This window comes from Amphiura filiformis, chromosome 17 (genome assembly GCF_039555335.1).
Source record: "Amphiura filiformis chromosome 17, Afil_fr2py, whole genome shotgun sequence".
Lineage (NCBI taxonomy): Eukaryota > Metazoa > Echinodermata > Ophiuroidea > Amphilepidida > Amphiuridae > Amphiura > Amphiura filiformis.
The window spans coordinates 37,700,301-37,724,571 of NC_092644.1; the positions used below are offsets into that span (position 1 = coordinate 37,700,301).

At 37.6% G+C, this 24,271-nt stretch overlaps 1 protein-coding gene across 1 annotated transcript in view; it reads right to left on the reverse strand.

The window, feature by feature from the left end:
• Nucleotides 1-2,947: 2,947 nt before the first annotated feature.
• LOC140137746 (superkiller complex protein 2-like) overlaps nt 2,948-24,271 on the reverse strand; it is a 52,931-nt gene continuing 31,607 nt past the window's right edge. Inside the window, 14 exon segments of the mRNA XM_072159512.1 lie at nt 2,948-6,051; nt 6,713-6,853; nt 7,460-7,678; nt 9,661-9,771; nt 11,164-11,374; nt 12,552-12,943; nt 14,828-15,103; nt 16,325-16,555; nt 16,966-17,076; nt 18,755-18,967; nt 19,916-20,009; nt 20,257-20,403; nt 22,045-22,151; nt 22,984-23,215. Of these exon segments, the coding sequence (XP_072015613.1) occupies nt 5,851-6,051; nt 6,713-6,853; nt 7,460-7,678; nt 9,661-9,771; nt 11,164-11,374; nt 12,552-12,943; nt 14,828-15,103; nt 16,325-16,555; nt 16,966-17,076; nt 18,755-18,967; nt 19,916-20,009; nt 20,257-20,403; nt 22,045-22,151; nt 22,984-23,215 (2,686 nt within the window). The 3' untranslated portion in view covers nt 2,948-5,850.

The following is a 24,271-nucleotide window of genomic DNA, read 5'->3' on the forward strand; positions in this document are numbered from 1 at the left end:
CTTTATTGACTCTTGCAGTTACAAAAACCGAATAATTCTCGCCTATTACGAGTTGATCATAGTATAATTGCAACCCTCCTGGATTTACTATGTACATAGGATATATCTGAATACATACACAGACTTGAAGGGTGTACCATATTCAACATAATTAGTGCCCCTTCCCTAATAAACACTCCCTATGGAATTTTCCAAGTAACATCACCTTATTTTATTCAACTATACAACTAGATTTGGTCAAAAATCTAAAGATAAAATTACCATAAAGTGTCCCTGACTTGCGTGCTATAAATTACTCCCCATTACAGAAAAATACAGAACTAATTTCTTTTGGATTAAAAAAATATTATCATATTTTGCCAAATGAAACAGCTAAATCTGAATCCTTTAGTTAGTCCTAACTGGCAATGAAAGTAGAATTTTAATATTTGGTCACTTTTTGTAAATAAGGGCCAAAAACATGCATTTTGAAGGTGTTTTTCAACCTTTTTCGTATTCTGTGACAATTAGGCCCAAAGACTAATTTCAAGTTATGCATTCTACATGTAATTTTTGGAAAACACATTTTCCAATCATTTTCATAACCAATTAGCAAAAAATAACATATAATATTAAAATTATGAGCTAACTCTTACCTTATACTCAAGATTTTGAATGCTTAGACTTGTGCCAAGTCTTACAATTTTGTGACTACAATGGTATTTTGTACCATTTTCCCTCAAATTGCAAAAATATTACAATTTGACTTTTATTGCCAGTTAGGACTAACTAAAGGATTAGGATTCAGCTATGTTTCATTTGGCAAAACAAGATAATATTTTTTTAATCCAAAAAAATTAGTGCTGTATATTTCTGGAATGGAGAGTAGGTTGAATATGGTGCACATGCTTTTGAGTTTACACACTATATTAAATAATAAATCTTGCTTAAATCATAATTTATTAGTGTAATTTCTGCATATTGACAAATAGCAGTGTTTTTTGCATGGGGTGCACAATTTCAAAAAGTGGACATTATTTTTTTTTTTCTTTTAGGGGGGATGCATTGCACCCCCACCACCACTGGCTAAGGGCCTGTATATAGCAGATTATAATAAACCATCCTGTGAAGTGCCTTACATGATTTGTCAAGGGTATGCAGCTGCGCTAGAAAAAAGACTTGATAATGTTGCCCTCTATATAGTCTATCTCGTCTCAAGTTGAGTGTAAGGCTGTGTTATATTTTGCAGTGGCAGATTCGAGTCTTGTATGCGCTAATCTAATCCTGCTCGCATATACACATGCGTAGAAGAGCACTTAGTCCGTAGCCTGGCGGTGCAACCACGTAAACGCACCAGTTGATTAAAATTTTGCGACTGCGAAATCCAACATCATGGCGTTACTCTCAACTTTACACAAGACATTCTCTAGTACTAATAATTGGCCTATTCCAGTTGAAATCCATACACCCCCTGTGAATTTCAAATGGGGTCACCTGAATGTATGGGTGACTTTGAAATCTACACCTGTGTGGGAGATTCTTCCATTCAGTGGCATAGCCAGGGGGACAAAGGGGGGGGGGGGCAGCTTCCCCATCCCCTGTGAAAAGTCTTGCCCCCCTGTGGGATGGTGGTTATCCCGATATTTAACCTTTTTAGGCCTTTTTGTACTTTTTGCCCCCCTTAAAATTTGTCTCCCCCTTTGCTTCCATAGGGGGCGTATGGATTTCAAATTGAATAGCCCAATACAAAAGGAACAGTTTATAATTATGTGGGATTCATCAGTATGTGGCAGGGGCGGATCCAGGAATTTCCAATAGAGGGGGCCCACACAAAGTCAGGCGCCGCTGCTGCAAAAATATAATTAAGTCAGGCGCCCCCCTCTAAATCCGCCCCTGTGTGGTAATCAGTAATATTATGAACATTGCATGTTGGTACTGCTGTTGTATATACATATTGCACACATTAAGATAAATGGACACATTTGTAGTACCATTTGGCAATTTCTGATAGGTTTATTTTCTTTACAATTTGGTGCAAAATAAAAGTTCTTATACATTTGTTATTATTAACAACCTGCTAATCTCTATGATGTTTTTGAATTTAAGCGACAAGGCTAATGAAAGTTGATTGCGAGTTGCCCGTCACCTACACATGTCACCACCTACAGAAATAATTCATTATTTTGCAATTTTATTGAAAACTTCGAATATTTCAGTATTTTTTTCCTACTTCTGATAGTCTCTTGTGTGAACAAATACCATCTGCATACAGAGAGAGAGAAGTCAATATACTAAATAAGCATAAGCAGCTATAATATATTGTCCTGCGATTAATTTTTCTTGCCTTTCATGCTTTGCTCGTACCATTGCAAAGCCGATATATGCATTAAATAATGAATGCAAACAAATCGAGGGTTGACAAACAGAAGGCCTTAACTCACTTTTGGCCATTTTGAGATTTTGGTACCAAAATAATCTGTAATACCCACAGATTCTTAAAATCATAAGCCTTAACTCAATTCAACTTCCTATTGCATCTATAGCACAATAATACTTGGTCACATCTCAATGCAAAATATTATTTTTACTCATTTTTCTCAAAAAGGCACATTTTGAGTTAAGGCCTTCTGTTTGTCAACCCTCGAAATAATGAATAATAAAAGAGTCGCCTTATCACTCGGCAAAAACTAAATGACGGGAAACACAACATCAACTTTCATTATCCTAATAATAATTTTATGAAATAGAAGTAATTTCTATGTAATCTAATCAAGGACTATGAGGACAATGTTATGAAAGGTCAATTTTTAGATGTTTGCATCTGATAAAAAAACTTGTAATAACAACATCAAATAAAAATTTGTGTCCCCATTTGTAAAATTTTCAGCCCATTTTTAGTCATTTTAATGACACTTTACTCTTTGCCGTCCCCATTTTATGCCTGAAAAACAATTTTTTTTGGGGGGGGAGGAGGAGGGGCAGTTTTCCTCCCAGCTCCACCACGGCAAAACACCTTTGGCTACATTGTCCTCACTTCAAATGATCGGTTCACAACAACATTTTTTCTTTCGCAATAAGAATGATGAGGTCCAACATGTGACCTTCATAATTTGAGTTAATTTCTCATTCAGTTCAGGAAGCTCATTTCTGGGGAAGATTGGGATTTGGAGGGAAATTTGGGTATTTGGAAGAAAATTATGTTTGGCTTATCTTCCTGGGAACTCCACATTTTGTCCAGCCCTGACCATTTGATGTCCTATGTGACCTGGAGAACTGTGTACATTATTTGCCCACATGCAGCATAAATGGAAATATTTGTTGAACATTAATTTTTACACTTTTTTACACCCAGCTACCTCAAAAATAAAAGTGCACAAATATATTATCTTATTTATAGCACTATGTAAGAAAACTGAAGAAAAGAACTTAATTTTGGTTCTCCAATGTACCAGACTGCCCATATTATTTTATTGCTTAATAGCACAGGGCTAATGGATATCACTTCCTTTTCAATTTTTGGTGGATCACTCAAATTAAAATAATATGCATCCCCCCTCCCCATTGGCTATATACCACTGCTAAATAATCAAACCTTGAAATAAGCAGGCGCTGGGAGCAAATTTGCCCTCATAAAGCCACCAATTGCTCCTGGTCTTTACAAAATTCACATGAACCAGGAGCAATTTTCTAAAACAAACTGCTCCCGGTTCCAGTTTTGCACTTGATGCAGTAGTGCTGTATTTATATGCAGAAAAGGATTTACTATTTGAAAATTGCTCCTGTTTCTTCAGAAATTGCTCCTGGTTCTTGTAAAATCCCAGTGAACCACAAGCAATGTTCAAAAACAAGTTGCTCCTGGTTCCAGTCCACTTATTCCAAGATTTCTGACTGCTTTCAAAGCTTTTCAAGCAATACATACAATCAATCATCTGTCAAAAAATATTGCAATCTGGCCATAACACCTTTGTATAGTTCGGCACTAAGATTTGAAACCATGATTTTGGTTTTACAGATGCGAAAAAACTGATGATGATTAAACTATAATTATTTAATTTATATCTGCATTATTACAAACAATATCAGCCAATATGGTATTGGCCATTTAGCATTTCAGAAATGCAACATGATTTTGAATCTTCATAACACACAAGTTACATTAAATAAAATACACACCTCCAACTGTTTATGCCCATAACTGGATCCCTTCCTCTGTGTACTCACTACAAAGTCCCACTTGCTGTTCCCCTCTTGAGTACCTATGAGGTACCTTCTCTTATACACTGAAATAAACATATACAAGAGTATGGCTGATGTGTTAACATTTAGTGTCTTTTGTGACATAAAATTTAAATGGCATAAATCAAGCATAATGTGGGTGCCTGTATAACAGACTTCTGAAGTACCTTTCCTGGTTATAGCACTGTCAAAACTGACATAGTCCATTCTTGTGCAGATTCTCCTAAACCGATTTGCATGAATCTGAAGAGATTCCCATAGATTATTTGATCTTACACACTCCTCAGTGAGAGATAACATGTTCGTAACATGCTGTTGGCAGAATCCAAATGGATCTTGCAAGGTGTAACAAAATTAAAGGCTATGAGTGTGATGGTCGAAATAATATAATCACCACATGAAAGATGGATTGTTCCATCCACAAGCTGGAAAGGTAGGAAATACATTTTTTTATCAACATAACACCATGTTTTACTGTGACATACTTCACATTTTGAGGTTCACAAGTCTTTGAGTCCAAGCACGACCTGGCGCAGGTGCACTACTGCGCAGCACTATATGATGGTAAAAACTATCACACAGAGAAGCTGATGATAAAAAATGATAAATGCCAATCACTCCAATGAACTGTCTAGAATTAATGATATCAAATATTAGTTTACCACTGCTTGTTCACGTAATACAGGAAAAAATCTAGTCAAGTGTCATATTATATGAAGCTGCAGATATTTCCTGTATTTTGTGAAAACAAGCAGGAGGTAACATATTCTTACTGAAAACTAGTCCAAAGTCTTCCTTGAGATTACAGAATTTATGTTCACTACAGGATAATGTCAGGATATTTCATGATGTATAATAATCACACAAATGCGAACCATTGATGAGTTGTAAACATTGCAATATCATATCATTAGGATATCAAACATGCACATCTCTCTGCACCCAGTTCTTTAACCCCAATGTGCTTTTACCATAAACTAATAATATACAGACCACATACCAACTGGCAAATCCCCACGTCAACTGTTGAAGGCCAGCCCGTCCATGAAGTGTGATGTATGTGTCCTTTTACAGTCTTTTGGGTAAACGCTATGACACATGTACACAACTCTCTAATCACACAGGAAGGTACGCAACACTGTCATGATTAGTTAAACATGCACGATCGAACGATTGGTCCTCATGAATATGCAAGAATTCTCAGCATAAAGCACAGGGATTCTGACTGTTGGTGAATGATCTGTATCTCTTCAGTCTATGGCTTTTACACTCAAAGAATGACATTTGGACGTGTTAGGTACAAAACTCATACTCCACAACTTGAGGTCAAAAATTTTGCTTTGCTTGTTTAATGGGGGGGGGGGGTCATTGAGCTATGCCATTGTGAATGAGATCATTACGGCTCATTGTGTATACTGTATAGCAGGAAATTTTCATGGGGTTTAGGTTTTCTGCTTTTCAAGGTCGAACAGGCAGCTGCAAATTGTTAACCCTGCGAAAATATTTATTACATATAGTACTAAGTTATTGTGAATATATTTGGAAATGCAAATTAAAAATCCACTAAACTGTCCAGAATTGGTAACATCGCGAAAAGTTAACCTAGCGAAGATTCCTACTATACAGTACAGTATATCACTGAGTATACAGACTAGCAGCAAACACAATGTCTCTTTTGATGGCTTGGGATGTATCTTCCATCTTCTGAAAGAGAGTTGGATCTCCAATGATGCGGGCGGCATTCCGCACATCACGACACGTCTCATCTAATCTCTGAATCGTTCTCACTATGTTTCCCTCTGATACGTCAGTCAGCTGGGTGATATCAATGAACGGCTGAAGCATAAATGAAAACATATTTTTGAATGAATAAATGGTTGTGATATAATTAAAGGTTTGACAAATTGAGCTATCTAGTTAAAATCCATACCACTTATAGAGTGAAAATCATTAGAATTGGAAACAGAGTTCAGATGGCACCATATAATCATACTCCCTCTATTACAAAACATTCCACAAGGAGTTGTAAGCAATATGCACATTACACATTAATATTCAGCATGTAGCCATGTTCACAATCCAATCTGAAAATCTGTAAGATCTTGGTTGTGTCCTTCCTAAGCTTGAACAAAGAGTGCTGAACATTTCCCTCCACTCAAAGATGATGAAATAGACATCAATTACAAAACCCTGGCAGCAATTTTTCCCTACATACATTAAAAAAAAATCTTTTTCATCTGGACTTTTGATACCGTAAGCTTTATTGGGTAGCAATTTTTCCATATATATTGGGATTTTGCTACCCTTTTTACTGATGGCTCACTTTGCTTGGACAGCATTATTTCATTCAAGCAAGGAAACCAGTCCACAATAGAAGACCTATGTTTGTCTTTAAATCATTTCAAAAACAATCACGTAGCTATTGCAGTGCTATAAATTCTGCACAACTGAATTTTGACACATTGGTAATACAACCACAGCTGGTAGTATAACTCACCATTCCTCTAGCCCATTCATAGACTACTTGGGTCAATCCAAATCTGAACTGCTCTACAAAGTCTTCTACCGGCATATCCATGCCTTTCTCTCTCTGAATTTCACCTATTCTGGTTGCCTCTGCTTTGATTCTTGATACCCCCTGGATAAAACACATGAGGAAATGTAAATCTTAACATAATCACACCCTACTCGAAATGTAAATCTAACATAATCACACCCTGTTCGAAACTGACTAGCTAAATGTACCAGTTTGGTCAGCTTATCATTAACTTATGGACGTTGCACTCTCATGGTTCGTATACCAAATTCTTAGTCTGAATTTAATCCATACATCACAATTGTATCCCACAGCATATACAGGGATGTAAATGAAAAGCTTACAAATGAGCATCTAAACTTACTAGAACTTAATTTAATTTGTCAAGTCAGCCCAATTGGTAAGGCCTTAGATTACAGTGCACTGGTGTGTTGCATTGCAAATTTGAACCCCGTTGCAGTCACTGTTTGTTCTCATGAAAAACTTGAGCTAACTGGAAATTCCCCTGGGCAACTGCTTATCTTCTTGGTTACCCATTCAAAAATTTGGAAGGGCTGACACTGGCTATGATGGTTCATTGTGGTATGGATAGGGTGTGCGCTTCTTTAACAAGTCTTTGCGCCACAGTGGTCAGCGAATTTTACTAAAGTGTTCCAAGGCTTGTAACTTTACGCCTGTATGTAGCACACAATAAATCATTATACCCACCTCTTTAAGTGACTCTGTGAGTTCTGGTTCAGCACACCGTTTCTCTTGAAACACCATACATGACAACAACGCAGCTATCTCTGCCGGTGGAAGCGGTGACAGGATGTTCTGGAAGACTAATTCTGTTATCACTAGTTCATGATTATTGATCTCACAAGCAACTCGACCTTTCAACTGAATGGCGTTGCTGCTGTCTATGTGTCGTAATTCTCTGAGAACCTGGATTAAAATAAAGCAAGCCAAAGCAAAAAATAGTGCAAGTAAATCATACAATTCACGTAATTTCCTTTGTTGTTGACCCGTTGCACGGATACAACATCTTACTACCAAAATGAGGTTCTTCATGCAAATGCAAGTGCAATATTTTTGATATTTTTCTTGCACGCATATACGCAATGTACCAGAATTACTATACCATTTTCCACCTTGATGTGTTAGTCACATCTAAGCATTGAGACAGCTGTTTCGCGCACGCATCTACGAGGCGTCTGTAAGTGGGTTTGTGTGTAGGCCAGCGCTTGAGTGAACACTAGCGATTTGTATCTGCGCCCAATGAAATGCGCACTGACGTCACTGCCACATAAGGCCAAAAAAAATAAATTGTTTGTTTGTCCATAGAGGCTTATGAAACAATTGGGTCGGTTTTTTTTACAGATATTGCACTTGAAACTGACAATTTGAAGACTGGTAAGTCAAAACACACAGCACTTTACTGGTTTAACTCTTGAGATGGTTCTGCATGTTATACTGTTCATTTTCTTTACATTTTCTTTCTTTAAATTTATACTAACCACTGTTTTATAAGATGTCCCATCGATGCCAAAAAAAAAAAAAATCCAAAATCCAAAAAAAAAAAAAAATAAAAAATCCAAAAAAAAAAATTAAAAAGAAAAGAAAAAAAAGACACGGTCGGGACCAGGGTACACGGTCGGTCGGACGTGGACAAACAAACAATTTTTTTTTTGGCCTAAGGGTGGAAAATGGTTTAGTGCAAGCCCTCACGAAAAACATGTGTATGAAAGGCAAACACACAAACAATCCATACTTATAGAAACTCCTTTTGAGATGACCATGAAAGGTTCACCAATATGGTGGCCCAAGAAAGTTGTTACAGTATTACATATCAGAATGAATTTAGGTTTCATGTGCAATACCTAAATAATTACCAACAATGACCCAAATGTAGCTACAGCAGCGGTCTCAAGTAAAACCTAATTATTCATTTTCATTGTACGTTAAGTAAACATAGGGTGCTTCCAATACATATTTATGCACATAATTATGACCCAATTATGCAACAAACTAGTCATTGGTAAACATTTTGAGAGATGAAGATACAATCATATTATGCTAACAACTTGGATGTAACAGGTATAGGAGTGTAATGTGATAACAACACACGTTTTAAAACATCTTACACCCAAGCCATGTGGGACCCTTAACGTTGGTCTTAAACCTGGAATTAAGAAAACTTATGGGCCTCATAACTGCTAAATTCTTGGTCTACAGTGTATCTAACACATTCTTTTGACCCAAATTTTTTTGGCAACATAATTCTTCAGTAAACATTTTTTGTTATTAATTTTAAAAAACTAGATATAAATATCTGGTAAACTTTTTTTTGAACTTTTACCAACTTTAAGAACTAATCACCAAAAATGGCTGAAATTGCTCAATTTTGTAAATTCCGACCATTTTTGGTGAAGTTGGTCAAAATAAATAAAAAAAAACAATTATTGTGTTGCCCAAAAACTTAGTTAGCTCAATCGTTAAGGCATTCGACTATGGTGCGAGAGGTTGCGGGTTCGAACCGTTGCGGTGCCTAGTATGCTCTTGTGGAAAAATTGAGTTAGCTTGAAATTCCCCTGGACAAGGAACTTACTGCTAATTCTCGTTGTAACCCGTACGAAACTCGGGGAGCTGATCCTGGTTGCGATGGTTATTTGTGGAATGTCTAGGGTGTGCGCTGACTGCGCTCTTGTAGCAGCAAAGTCCCTGATTTGTTGTTAAATGGTTTATGGAATGATGTGGGGCCGTAGTGGTCAGCGACAACCTGTAAAGTGTGCTGAGGCTTGTGGTTCAACGTCTTGGCGTTGTGCCTGTGCGTAGCACACTATAAATCACTGCGCTTTTTTTAACACACTTTAGACCAACAATTCCAGGGTTAAGACCAACGTTACATCATTCTTCAATTCACATACCTGTATCCTTTGGTGATACTCTGGTAGTAATTCTAGACTTGAATCTGATAAAAGAAACTTGAAATGGTCCAAATCCTCCTTCAGTTTCATCTTTTGGCAATGGTATGCAAACTTAAAAAGAAAACAAGATATCAATTGGTCACTTATAACAGTTTAATACATTGGGCTCATTCAGGTGAAATCCATATACTCCCTATGGAAGACATAACCTTAAAGGTGTAGATTTCAAATGGAGTCATCCATTTAGGTAACCCCATTTGATATTTACACTCCCTGTCTGGAGTAGCTCATCTTACTATAAATAGGGGAATGTTGTATGTTTTTGTGTTAGTATGAAGATTGAAAGGCTCCGTCAGTTTGGATTCAAATGTCGCCAAATTTACACGGGAGATTAAGAAATATACGGGGAATGCATTGCACTTTATTTGGTTGAAAACGGTCAAGAATTGGCTGCAACAACAGTGAAAATATGGGTAAAAACAGTTTTTTTTGTTATGAAAATCAGTTGCAGCCTTCGCGTCACTGCAGCTGGCAGGCAGGGCGTCGGTGGCGCGTGCATAATGCGCACCACGCCATCAAGCGCGTAAATGGCGCAGAACCACGCGACTTGCAAGCCAGAGACAGGTGGACATGATAATACGGAAAGAAGGAAAAAGAGGACAAAAAAGGTACATGGACGGATCACGGGTTATGATAACAGGTGAACCGTCGACAAAAAAGGTACGAGTATACGGGTTAAAGTAACTAAATGAAAACGGGAACAAAAGAAAGAAGGAAAGAAAGAAACTGATCAGGAAATGTAAGGAAAAAAGGCTAAAATAATTAGAACAGAATTAAATAAATAAGATGGAAAACGGAAAAAAGGAAATGTAATTAGAAGGGACAGATTTAGATAAATAAAATGTTCCATTTCAATTGTCCTACCTGCGAAGCGCGGGTGTCCTGCTAGTCGTAAGTAAAGAGGATAAAATATTTTTCAAAGGGGTAAAAGAAGACATTCCTGTTTCAAGAAATGAAACAAGAATTTGGTTGCAACTCATGCAAAAGGTACATAAAGTCCGGATAACAATCCAATAAGACCGCTTTTCAAAAGTGCTTGGTTTGTGTCAATTTGAAGCCCTCTGCTTCATGGAAGAACACAGGATTATTTGTATCATCCACTGAATGAGTAACAAAGAAATAAAATCATACACAAGTCCATCTTCTGCTGTTTTTTAATTCCTTACAAATACCGTAAAAACTCGATAGTTAGCATATATATGCTTACTATCACACGCTTTTGAAAAGATGAAATTGTATCAAAGTCTGGTGCTTTACCAACTGAGCTAATGGGGTTGAGACACACATTTGCAGGTTGACTTGTTCGTATATAACTATGTGTATCGATGATTTGCTCAAAACCCTTTACACTTCACTCCATGTTTTAAAAGCGCTTAACAGTAAGCACATATTAAGCTAACTATCAAGTTTTTACGGTATTTGGTTACCTACAAAGCAACTTACATGGTCCTGAAAGTTGGCACAGGTTAGACAACTAAACTGGCCCACAAGTGACTCCAGACTGCTTAACCGTTGGAACTTCTCTACCAGATCAATGTCTCGTAAGTGGAGATCACTAACAGGGTCAATCTTATCCAAACCATCTGGGTTGGCCTCTGTGAGACGTAGTAATTCCTGAGTGGCTATGCTGGTGGATTGGCCTGGAGGATCATTTCTGCATGTAAGTGGACAGAGAGACAAACAATGATATTAAGCAAGTTGCTTAAAATTATAATAATAACTGTTCTGGTGTTTTTTTGTCTCTATGTTGCATCACACTCATAGAAATCTACAAGTCAAAATTTATACCACCCTGTGTTGATTTTCTCTTTCTCAAGAAAGGTGCAACACATAATCAGGCCTTGTCGTCTAGATTTTAAAGGCGAGTGGTTAATCACTCGCTAGCATGATGCTAGGCGAGTGGTCGAATTTTCACAAATACCACTTATTTGGGTATAATCAAGTAGAGCTTCTGTCTAAAAACGGTATTATGTATTTGTGTTGAAATGCGCGCGAAGCACGCTAAAATGTGTGGTTTCTCCTCTTGGAGGGGCACAGAATGCTGAATTGGCTGATTAGATGGCTTTAGGAGATTTGCAGTGAGTGGTATTTATTGTCTATGGCGAGTGGAAAATCGCTCCCTAGAAATCAAGTTTTAGGTGAGCGGTGGCGAGCGATTGTTTCTCGCTCGCCTCAAACGGCAAGGCCTGTATAATCTAAAATTAAAAAGTTAAATGTGAAATGGATTTTTATACTGCCCCCCCCCCTCCATACCTTCATCATAATCATAAGTTTCATTTGCTGTACATTATCTGTTGAATAATATGCTGTTACTGTTCATACAAAGTATGTAATAACAATATGTGAAGTTTTTGCCTTGCAATATAGCAGTGATTATGTATAATTTTATTGATTTCAATTTGGCAAGTGCCAAGATTAAAGACATCCCACATATGCATGGTCTGTTGCAGCTTGCTAGAATGGCAAAAGGGAATGGGCAGTGTGATGGTTTCACCCCCCAAAAAAAAAAAAAAAAGTACCAATAATATCAAGAGCTTATAACTTAGAAAGAGACTTTTCAAAATCTTAGTTGACAAATTCTTTTCCAAAACTCGCTCAGACAGCCCATGAGCACATGTTCCTCATTTACTAATGTTGGGCCATATTTAAACAGCCAATGTTTTCTAAAAACCAGATATGGTTGTTTGTTTTTTCAAATGATAACTAAAACTTTATATCCCGTAATTTACTATATACAATATTCAATTTTTGATAAAATATTGTATTGTTACTTAAAACCCAATTATCTAAATGAGTAACGCGTGCTAGTGGACTATTATGATCCTCTTTACCTAAACCTTGGTATCTGTCTCTTCTTCACATCATCCGCAATCTTCTCAGCTGCCACTTTGATTGTTTGAGTACTGATAGCTTCAATATCTGTGCCTTTCAAATCCAAAACCGCTTGCCCACAAGCACCCTCTGGATTAAACAACTTCTCTTTAATAATCGGCTGTACATGAGGACTATTACTACTGCTCTTTTCACACCCACGACTTCTGCCATCATTTTGAGATGTTGCATCCTTATCACAGATAACAAGAGTTTTAAACGTCCTTTCTTTACTAGCGGTTGATGAGCTAAGAATGACACCTAAAGCATTTTTGTGGTTTTGTGTTTGGACTATGATGACACGACCTGTTGACAAGATCTTGACACCAGTTGGATGTGAGGCAATCACTCTCTGTGAAAAGAAATACATTGAGCAATAGGAATTAAAGGGGAATATTGGAATGTCACCTTTCCCTGGAAAAGATCTGACAGCAGGCCAGATCATGGCCAGAGGGTAACATGAGTAGGTTTCTTTCACCTTGAAGGCAAGGAGAGTCTTGCAAATATGGGCTGACTTTCCCCTAGGCCATCCAATATGCCATGAATTAGTAGGACTAAAACTGGTATCTACTGGTCAGTTTATACTTCTATTTCCACATCTGTTATTTTTATGTACGTCTTTAAGTGGTGTAATTATCAGGACTGAGAAGGTGCTTTTTTTTCTGCTTGATACCTTTCTACGGCAGACTTGTCCACTTGGCAAAATCCTAGCAATGCTACTAGTTTACTTACAAGGATCTGTTGCATTGGGCTATTCCAGTTGAAATCTATATACCTCCTACTGAAGACATTACCTTAATCTCCCACACAGGGAGTGTATACTTTAAGTGGAGTCACACATTCAGTGACTCCATTTGGAATATACACTCCCTGTGTTGGCGATTAAGGTCATGTCTTCCATAGGGGGTATATAGATTTCAACTGGAATAGCTCATTTGAAGACTCAGACTCCTGACCTTATATGTTGTACAGTGTAGTATCTAGCACTACCAACATGTTGTCCACCTCAGCCAGGTATGCCTTTTTCAACATAGTCGCTGCTAGTGCTATGTGTTTGATACCGAGCACAGCAAATCTGCCATACAACCACTTAGATACTGTGCCTGTGCACTAAAGATCAACAACATACTTTTCAGTTTATCTTTGATTCAAATAAACCTTTCAGCAATATATCAAATTGAAATGTACCCTCTTAGTCTAAACTAGAGACCACAAGACCTTGTTCAATACAAGCAATCTATTTAATAATGGTGGCCAAAGCTTACTCATACTTCAATCCAAAACTAGAGCGATAACCGCACCATAGCTGAACCATGTGGCTACAGCAGTATATTGAGGTAGGCCTATACCGCTGCCACCCGGAGTCTGTAATGGACATAATCTCGAAATGCTACGAAGGTATGACCGCCCAAGTGGTGTTAATGAAAGAGGAAAAGTAAAGAATGACTGTATGACTCCCTTAATGACTTTAAATGAATTTTAAAATATTTAAAACATGTTAAGAATGTCATAAGGATCATTGCATCTAAATTTCATCTCAATCGGAGCGTTTTGGAAAACTTGACCTTTGACCCCTTAATGACCTTAAATGAATCTTAAAATGTTTTTAAAATGTTTAGAATGTCAGAGGGATCATTGCATATAAATTTCAGCTCAATTGGAGCATTTTGACAAACTTGACCTTTGACCCCTTTATGACCCCTTAATGACCTTAAATGAATTAAAAAATATTTTTAAATGTTTAGAATGTCATAAGGATTATTGCATTTAAATTCCAGCTCAATTGGAGCATTTCGAAAACCTTGACCTTTGACCCCTTTATGGCCCCTTAATGACCTTAAATAAATTTTTTAATGTTTTGATCATGTTTAGAATATCATAAGGATCATTGCATTTAAATTTAAGCTCAATCGGAGCATTTTCGGTTAAAATGACCTTTTTTTTTTTTTGTGACCCCTGGATGACCTCTGATGTTTGGAAATATTTTTATTATATTCTTTATGTTTTTCTCTTTCATATGACACCACTCATGGTGTCATACCTTCGTGGCATTTAGAGATATGTCCATTTCAGACCAAATGGTTAGTCAGTTAGTAAGCTAGTAAGTAAGCTAGTAAGTAAGCTAGTAAGTAAGCTAGTAAGTAAGCTAGTAAGTAAGCTAGTAAGTAAGCTAGTAACATTCACTCATATAGGCTGATACCATTTCATGGTTCAGCAAAAACAAATCTACACTAACTTGTAAATCTTTCTTGAGGGTCTGCATCTCTCTACAGGTATGATAATAACTCTCCAAGTCAGCTAGGCACATAAAACATTGCAGGTCCTTGAATTCTCTCAACTTCTTGGATGCAGCTCTCATATTCTCCCGGTGGGTGTCTGCATCTTTCCTGGTCTTTGACTCGGAAAAGCTTCTCTTCATCATGTCTTCTACCCGCAATTCTTCCACTCGGAGGAGGTTGAGTATCATGGTGTAGGTTAGACGGAACTGGGATTCTAGCAGTGTTGGTGTGCCCTAGATTAAAGGTAATAACATGTAATAAGCATTTAATTTATTCTTTTCTCTAGATATTCACTCTCTAGATTTTGGAAGCAAGTATAAAACATACAGCTCTAGAATTAGAAAAGGCAGAAAAGATGAGAAAGAAAAGTGAAACAGGGAAAATAAAACTATAAATGGAAAAAAGGAAATTGAGGGGAAACTCAGGTCCTATTAGACTTCTCCGTAGTCCACTTGCCAATTGCGCATACTCTGGCTATTACATTTAAGCTTAAAACTCTGATTTAATTAATGTGTGCACAATTGATAGATTTTCACAACTGATCTTTTCAGTCACCGTACGCCCTCTGTTTGTTAGCTTCCCAAGTGGACTACTGACTTTGAATTGCAGTTAACATTTTTAACACGGGACTCTATGGAGAGTTAGGCCAATTTCTGGCCTAACTAAAATTGGTCATGATGTAATGCATCTTTAAATGAATCTGGCTTGTGATTGGTCGCCCAGATCTTGTTATTGTTTAAATCCTCCCGACACATACTGGTACCATTAACTATACATGGTACACAACTATCTAGGGAATGTGGCGCTTTTGTGCTGGCGGATGAACGACGCATCTAGCGCCAGATTGTACCACCATGCTTAGTCTTGTGGTTAGATTTTATTGATAAACAAGTATGATTGACAGTGTGTTTTAGAGAACGAAGTCCCGGGGTAAACAGGGGGTAAAGTTCTGCTTAAAAGTGAAAGTCCATAGTCGGTTTTTCGGATAATAAACTGGCAGACTCTAAAATTAGAATTGTTCAGTATTGAAGTGTCATTATAATTATGCCATTATGATATGTTGCATTCAATAATATAAGCCTACGTAGGGCCAATACTTTACTTTTACTGTAACAAATATAATTATATAAACTTTTTCATAACCATTTTATACTAGTATTTTGATGTAATAAATATCAGTATAATTTCGAAGTTCAACTGAATGCGTTCATCATGATTAATAACATTTTATTTATCAAAAATCGACTATGGCATAGTCTAAGGTCCTATTGACCCTTTGTATAGGTCATAATGAGGTTTGAAAATGTTTGTGCATACTCCTTCCATACATATGCTTCTATCAGCATGTTCCCTTTATAAAGGTATTCTGGCAAAATACATAACTATATGCACGAAAAGCAACAAATTAAAATGCACTGAAAATATTGGGCAAGTTAAATTTGATTCTCACTCACCAACATCATTTTATGTAGTTCTGACATTTCTGGCACATCTCCTTTACACAGTATGATCACCATTCCAGTCGTATCCAAACCTCTACGTCCTGCTCTACCAGCCATCTGAATGTATTCTCCCGGTAACAGGGTACGCCTTTGTGTCCCATCGTGCTTTGAGATACTATCAAACATCACGGTACGTGCTGGCATGTTGACACCCATTGCAAACGTCTCTGTGGCGAATAATAGCTGTAGAATAAGGGAGGAATCGCTGTATGTAACTCATATAAATGGAACAAGTCACAGGAATATGGAAAAGGTCCATGTGGAGTTAGCATAATGGTGCTGTCATCCAACAGTGGCTGAGCAGGCAGTGAATCAAGTAAAGGTGATATTCTAGGGGCAAGCAACTATTTTTCAATTCTGGGTGAAGGGGAGTGGGGCGAAACAACCAGTAAACAATTGAATCTAGGATTTACAATGTAAATGACCTACTAGGTCTAGGAAGCAAAAAGATTGGAGTAATGTACAAGGTGGCGCTGAATCTTCAGGGTCTGCAAATTTGTATATATATTAGCTTTGATTGAAAATGCGGTCTGTATAATGTTTTATCTATTGTAAGTCACTTTTTACCCTCACAGAAAATTCCCAAGCTTTACCTTGACTAAGCCTCTCTGGAATAACATTTCCACAACTTCTTTCAGAATGGGAAGGATGCCACTGTGATGAACTGCTATGCCTCTTTTCAGTAGCTCTGACATTGTCAAAACCTTTAAAATGATAATTAGAGATGCTATTATATAATTAATGCAATACTACTACATCATCAAACATTTACATGTTAGTAAACACCCATTCAGGTAACGCCATTGAAAATTTACACTCCTGGGGGGAAGATTAAGGTGGTGTCTTCCACAGGAGAGTATGGATTTCAACTGTAATAGCCCTATCTATGCTCATGGGCTTGTTGATCATAAAGTTAAGCATGAGCCCTGTATCACAAATGATATAAATATACTGACGTTTCTTTTTTCACTTTGCCTGTAGTATACACAATTTTCGGTAATTTTTTCATGGCTCAATGTTTGCATTCTCTTTTTTCATCTCAGTATACACCCACAGGATAACACTGTTCTTTAAATTATAATGTAATGTAATTTGATCTGATCCAATCAGATCAAAGGTGGCAAGTTTGAAATTGATATACAGGCAACACACAAATTATTTACATACAAAAATTTTCATTGTAAAACCGGCCTTGCCATTTGAGGCGAGCGATCGCTTCTCGCCGCCACCACTCGCCTAAACTCAATTTCTAGCGAGAGATTTTCCACTCGCCAAAGACACTAAATATCGCTTGCTGCTAATCGCCCAAAATTGAATCCAATATCAATTTACATTCAAGTTTCAACACTTCAATGCATTTAATCTATCGTAATTAGTTAGCCTTAATCCCTGGATATGAAAGAGAGGGTGTGAACAGTGTGTTATTACTTCATATTATAATCAAATTGAGTAATTCTTGGCCAAACTGGAACAGTTTGAACGCTAGTGGCTCCGCGATAAACACACGCGAATATAGCGCGGTACAGAAGAAAGTATACACGCGCCTTACACTGCGTACACGCTTAGTACACTACATGGACGCAACGCGCATGTTCCAGTTTGGCCAAGAATTGCCTAATTTTATTATAGTATGAATGATTGACCACTCGCCTTCAAAATTTAGATGGCAAGGCCTGGTAAAAGCTTGTAAATTTGCAATCAATTAGGCATTGGGCTAGGTAAGGAATAGCATACTTGCAATTGGTTACTGTGTAAGTTGATGATGATAATAACTATAGTATTCAACAAGGTCCTTCAGCAGTGCCTGACTGCTCTTTCTGATTATTGCGTAAAAAGATCTAGGTCACACATTGCTACGCAGTTTGATTGGCGACTGAGGTGCCGATATGATGATGACATGATTCAATTAGCCAATCAGAACACCACATCCTTTTTCACGCTGAAAAACTGTGCCAAATCGGTAGACTGCTGAAGAACCTTGCCAAAAACTATAAATGTCTCAAAATGGCCTCCTTTACCTGATTGGATTAGATTCTATTCACAGAGGAGAAAGAAACAGAGCGCGTACAACCAGTCAAAGTCCCAGTGTATGACATGATGTAAGTTCTCGCATATTCATGAGGGCCGATTGTTCGATCGTGCCGTGTCTATCAATCATGCCAGCGATGCGTGCCTTCACGTATACGCGATAGAGCGCTGCGTACTTTCACGATTACGCGATAGACCCTGAAAAATACGCAGTAATTGCATAGCAGTCTCGCCTGTCGCATTTCATGGAACAATTGGCCCTCATCATCGGGTGATGCTGACACTTTTGACTGATTGTACGCACTCTGTTTTCTTTTTCCTCTGTGATTGTATTACATTATTCTTCTCTCTTACCTGTGGTAATCCTCTATCAGCAACTTTTAACCTCTCCAGACATTTCCTAACAAACACATGGATTTCGCTCTTCTCACTACTTGTCGTCAAATCAAGACTACTAAGAGACGAGGCGTTGTCGTCACATCGCTTCTTGGAGAATGTAAACACCACCACTGGGAGTTGATCTTTCTTACGCAGCATCTCAATTACTGACAGGTACACTGGCTTGTCCTGATAATCAAATAAGAAACAAAAGTTTGAAACAGAACTGAAGACACGCTGGGTAAAGAAAATCAATTTGAAAGTTGCACAGGGAAAAAAAGGAACAAAGAGAAAAAAAGAAACATACAAAAAAACATGACAGACACAAGGCACATTCATGGTCACAGTCCCAAATAAAGACATCCGGGAAAAACATAGGTTCGTATGCACAAAACAATTTAGACCTGATCTAACTATGGAGATTAGTCCTGTGGATAAGGAACTTATTGGTATTTTCATACCTTACTCTCATTATTGTAGATCATGTACCTTAATATTCAACTTTTGGACTTTGCTAGGCATAAAGGAGGAAAAGAAAAGAATAAAGGGATCCTTAAGTCTAACCTCCATACGGACCATAGTGTCTTCAATGATACTTACAGGTAGACACTGTCTTTTACCTGGAAGCCAATGGATTCAAAAATATCTGCCTCCATATTCAAACCACAATATCTGCTATGTTCTTTGTTTGTACCAAGCTGTTGATGTTCATTCGGAAAGATATTGGGCTATTCCAGTTGAAATCCATACACCCTATGGAAGACATGACCTGAATCTCCCTCACAGGGGGTGTAGATTTCAAATGGAGTCACCCAATCAGGTAACAATCATAACTGGAATAGCCCATTGCATATTTGCTTTGAGAGCTGACTGATTCCCAAGTAAAAAGAGGGTGCCTGTATGTTACTTATTTATAGATATGGAGCTTTTACTCATGTGCACCATTTGCAGCATAACCGGGTAATACTCCCCAATCACAACTCATGCCCCCCCCCCTAGATTCCCTCCAAGTAAAACCCAAAACCTGAGAAAATGTCCACTTTTTTGCAGCAATTTTACACAAAACTTTATTGATTTTCACTTTGCCCCCCCATAATTGTCTGGTGCTGCCACTGAGAAGCGCATAGTTAAACTTACTGATTTGAAGCCACCTCCACGTGGGCCCTTAGCTCCATACCCAGATGTTACCTTTGTTTCTCTTCCTTTCTTGGCATCAATAGCTTTGTTGTATCTTTAAAATCAATGGGACATGCATGTTTTTTGTTTTTTTTTATTTATTTAGTTTTAGTTTTAGTTCAAATCACAAATATTTATTCTCAAATCAGTGCAGAGTAGGTTAGATATGAAAATCGATAGTTTTATGAAAATTATAGATTGATTTTCAAGGATATTTAGTGATTTCATTTTGCTTGTACATGTGAAATTCAACATTCAATAAACTGGCAACACTTGTCAGTATTTCAAGATACAAAACTCACCCTCTTTGCAAGAACTGCTTTTTCGCATCTACAATCATAAACAGTTCATTGCTAGTCTTGTTACTATTTCCAGTGTATAAGTAGTGTTCTAAAGGCACAGGACGCTTTAGTGTACTGATCACATAAATTTTCTTCTGCTTGATCCGCCTGAAATTTAAAAAGAAATTGGGGAGAACAATTCAGAACCATTATTACTGATTAGCATTAAAAGGTTTTTTCTCATTAAACCCTTTTAAATATTGAAAAGTTCAGGATGCCGGGTGTGCAATAGATGATAGAAAAAGGATAGAAGACTCTGAACTTCAATCATTTCTTTGCAAGTGAGCCTCACATGAGGAAATGTTGACAAAATTCTGTGTTCTACCCCTTAAATTTGATTACCTTGCATCACAATCAAACAAATTACAATTCTCCTGGTCGGGTCAGGTTTCATATCCCGTGGGAAGAAAAACATTTTCTACAGGAATCTTGTGTGTAGTAGGGTGGGTGTGTGGGTTATAATGGGTATATTGTTCTTCTTTGGTTTTCACCAAGACTATAATAGGTTAATTTGTTGCTAGGTTACTGTCACAATATACTGGACCATTGTGACGAACAAATGTTTTCTCTGGTCCTAATCCTTCAAAAAGCTACTCTAATAAGGCTGTATCATTGGTACCCAACACGTTTCCAGTGACTGTTAGTGTACAAGACTGCCACATCAAAAATGCAAAAAGCAGATCTATGGGTGTATGTAGAGGCATCAGTGTGTTGGGGGTGGAGTGGGGGTGTGTGTACTAAGAGGTAACATAATTGCTGATCAAAGATAATGTGAACCAACCTAAACAAATATCATATGGGTGTAACTTCCCCCACAATATTTTAAAAAAATTGGTAGGCACTTCTGTTCTTGAGGTTCAAGGCGAGGACTCAAACTAGCATGGATAATGAACAGGGCAATTTACATAAAAAATGAAATTTTTGATAACCAATCAAGTGAAAGAACTACTTTTATGCTTAAAATTACACCTCACCCGACATTTGATGTCTGATGTAGGATTGTGATTTTTACATGACAAATATATTACAAATTCTTTGATTATATTTTCCTACACATTTTCTCTATTATCTTTCAATGTGGGCTTCTGAAAACTTTTGCTTTAAATAAATAAATAAATGTTGACATTTTTATAGCGCCTTTCACGTGTATCAAAGCGCTTTACATTTATTCCACCGTCGTTAGAATATGTCAGCTGCCATACAATGCCCAAGGCATGCTCATACCTTTGGGCGGTGCTCAATGGACAATATCCCTAACAGCTCCCCATTTCACCCCTGGGTAGAGAGAGGCAAGTGAGGTAAAGTGCCTTGCCCAAGTGCACAACACGATGGCACCGCCGGGGCTCAAACTCGCAACCCTCCGATTGCGAGGTAGAGCCCGCACCGCTGCGCCACCTTTAAAATGATGGGCCACATGAATATAGCGATTAGAACTCCTACAACCCTGGACAAAAGGGCTGGAATGAAATTAGTACGGTATTGCAAATGAGCCCCTGTTCCCCCCAATCAATGTTGAATCCTGACATTTTGTTCATGTGCGCTCAGTAGTACCCAACATTGATTGGTGGGGCACCAGGGGAGGTATTGGGGGTGGGGGTAATGTTTAGACTTGACACTAAAGAAAGCGCCTTTTCATTACTCTAAAAATAACAGAAATATGGCCATTACAAGGTGCACATTCTATTTTTTTTTATTCCAACCTATTTTGTCTAGCATTGTAGTCTTACATTGTATCAGATCAATACATACCCAACCCATCCAGCAAACTGCATAGTATTTGGTACAGTTGCACTCAGTAAGATGATTTTGACGTGTTCTGGTAGCATGATGAGAACCTCTTCCCATACAACTCCTCTCTAGAAATAGACAGGAATTCAAATGGACAGAGAACTGTGTCAAAATCAGCTAGAGACCGGTCAATCCTTCATGTAATTATTTCGTGTAATCTAATCCTAACTCTAACCCTAATCCTAACCCTAACCCTAAGACTAATCCTAACCCTAATCCTAACCCTAATCCTAACCCTAAACTAACCCTAACCTTAACCCTAACCTTAACCCTAACCCTAACCCTAATTTCGTGTAAAATTACATGAAGGAATAACCTAGAGACCAGTTGATAAAAACTTGTACGATATGAACTCTATGCCAAAATATTAAATAAATAAACGGATATTATTCAAATTGGCAGAACCTTGGACAGCCTGATATAAAAGAAAGAATGAAGGAAGTAATAGAAAGGAAGGAAGAACAATAGATTGAAAAGGAAAGAAAGTGAGAAACTGAGAGAAAAGCAGATGGGACAGTGCAATACAGAGACAGGAAGGGGAGAGAAAATACAAGAGAGAAAGAGAGTGACAGAGAGACAAAGACATTAGAGAAATGGAAAGAAAAACTGACAGTTCGTCACTCCTCCAGGTGTGATAATAAATTAATTGGAAATAATGAAACTTTTCAATTGGACTCACTTTCACTGGAGTGGATCAGTTAACCTGGGATAAGATGCGGATACCGTAGACACACCAATAAAACTGAGTCCAGTAGAAAAGTTTCATCATAGCAGATCCAAAGAGACAGAGACAGCCAGACAGAGAGACAGATATCAAAACATGCAAGATGACCAATACACTCATGATGTTTTCTTTGGTCTTGTGGTCCTGGAGCCCTCTAAAATTTTCTAGTAGCTTACCTCTGAATCATTGATATAATGTACTTCATCAAATATAACCCACTCCAGATCCCTGATGACATCAGAGCCATTATACAACATGGAACGTAGAATCTCTGTCGTCATGATTAAACAAGATGCTTCCGGTTTGATCTGGACATCACCGGTCAGCAAACCTACGTCGCTGAAGGTCTGACGAAAATCACGAAATTTTTGATTGGATAAGGCTTTGATAGGAGATGTGTAGACAGTCCTGTGAATGAGAAAAAATAGCATGGCAATGATCAGTACAGAGGTTTATGCAAAAAATTTGGGGAATGTTTCTTGCACTTTAAATCATAAATGTGTGTAATTTGTTGTGCGTCGAGCATAACAGGTATGTAAGAAATCGTCTGCAACTTTTTGACCTTTGCATATACAACAGGGTTTTTTTACGAGTCATGAAGCTGGGGTGTGCATGTACATCATGATCACAGAGCATACCAGAACATTTTTGTGATACAGCATTTATACTGTGAAATACAGAACTCATGGTTCTCTAGATGAAGAACAGCTTGCTTCTGTATGGATGTCTTGGCTTTTTAAATGTGATACGATCTGGTCCATGGGGGCCAAAGGCGGCAAATTTGAAACTGAGATAAAGGTAAAAACGTGGAGTAAAAAACAATAAAATACATAAGAAAATAGACATCACAAAACTTCATAACTTTAAAACCAAGTACACCAGACCTTTGGTGTTTTCAGTAAATGATAGCCTATTGTATGTATAATGTAATAATTACAATAACTCAATTTTCAAAAATGCCTCCTTTGGACCCCATGGACCAGATCGTGTCACAAATGTCTGAGAGACAAAGCTATAACATATTCAGCTACCCTTGTTTTGCCAGCTGATGTACAGCTGTTACAAAGACATTGTCATGGTTCTCTAGATGTGGAATGGCTTGCTTCTGTATTATGTCTAATTACCAAATGATTACCTTGTTAAATGTCTAAGAGACAAAGCTATAACATATTCAGCTACCACTGTGTTGCCAAATATGTGTGAGCTACTAAACACTCTCATAATTCTCTGAAAGAAGAACGACATAATTCTGTATGGACACACTCATGGTTCTCTAGATGAAGAACAGCTTGCTTCTGTATTGATGTCTTATCTTGTTAAATGTCTAAGAGACAAAGCTATAGCATATTCAGCCACCACTGTTTTGCCAGCTGATGTGTGGGCCGCTACAAACACACTCTTGTGGTTCTCTAGATGAAGAACTGCTTGCTTCTGTATTGATGTCTTACCTTGTTAAATGTCTAA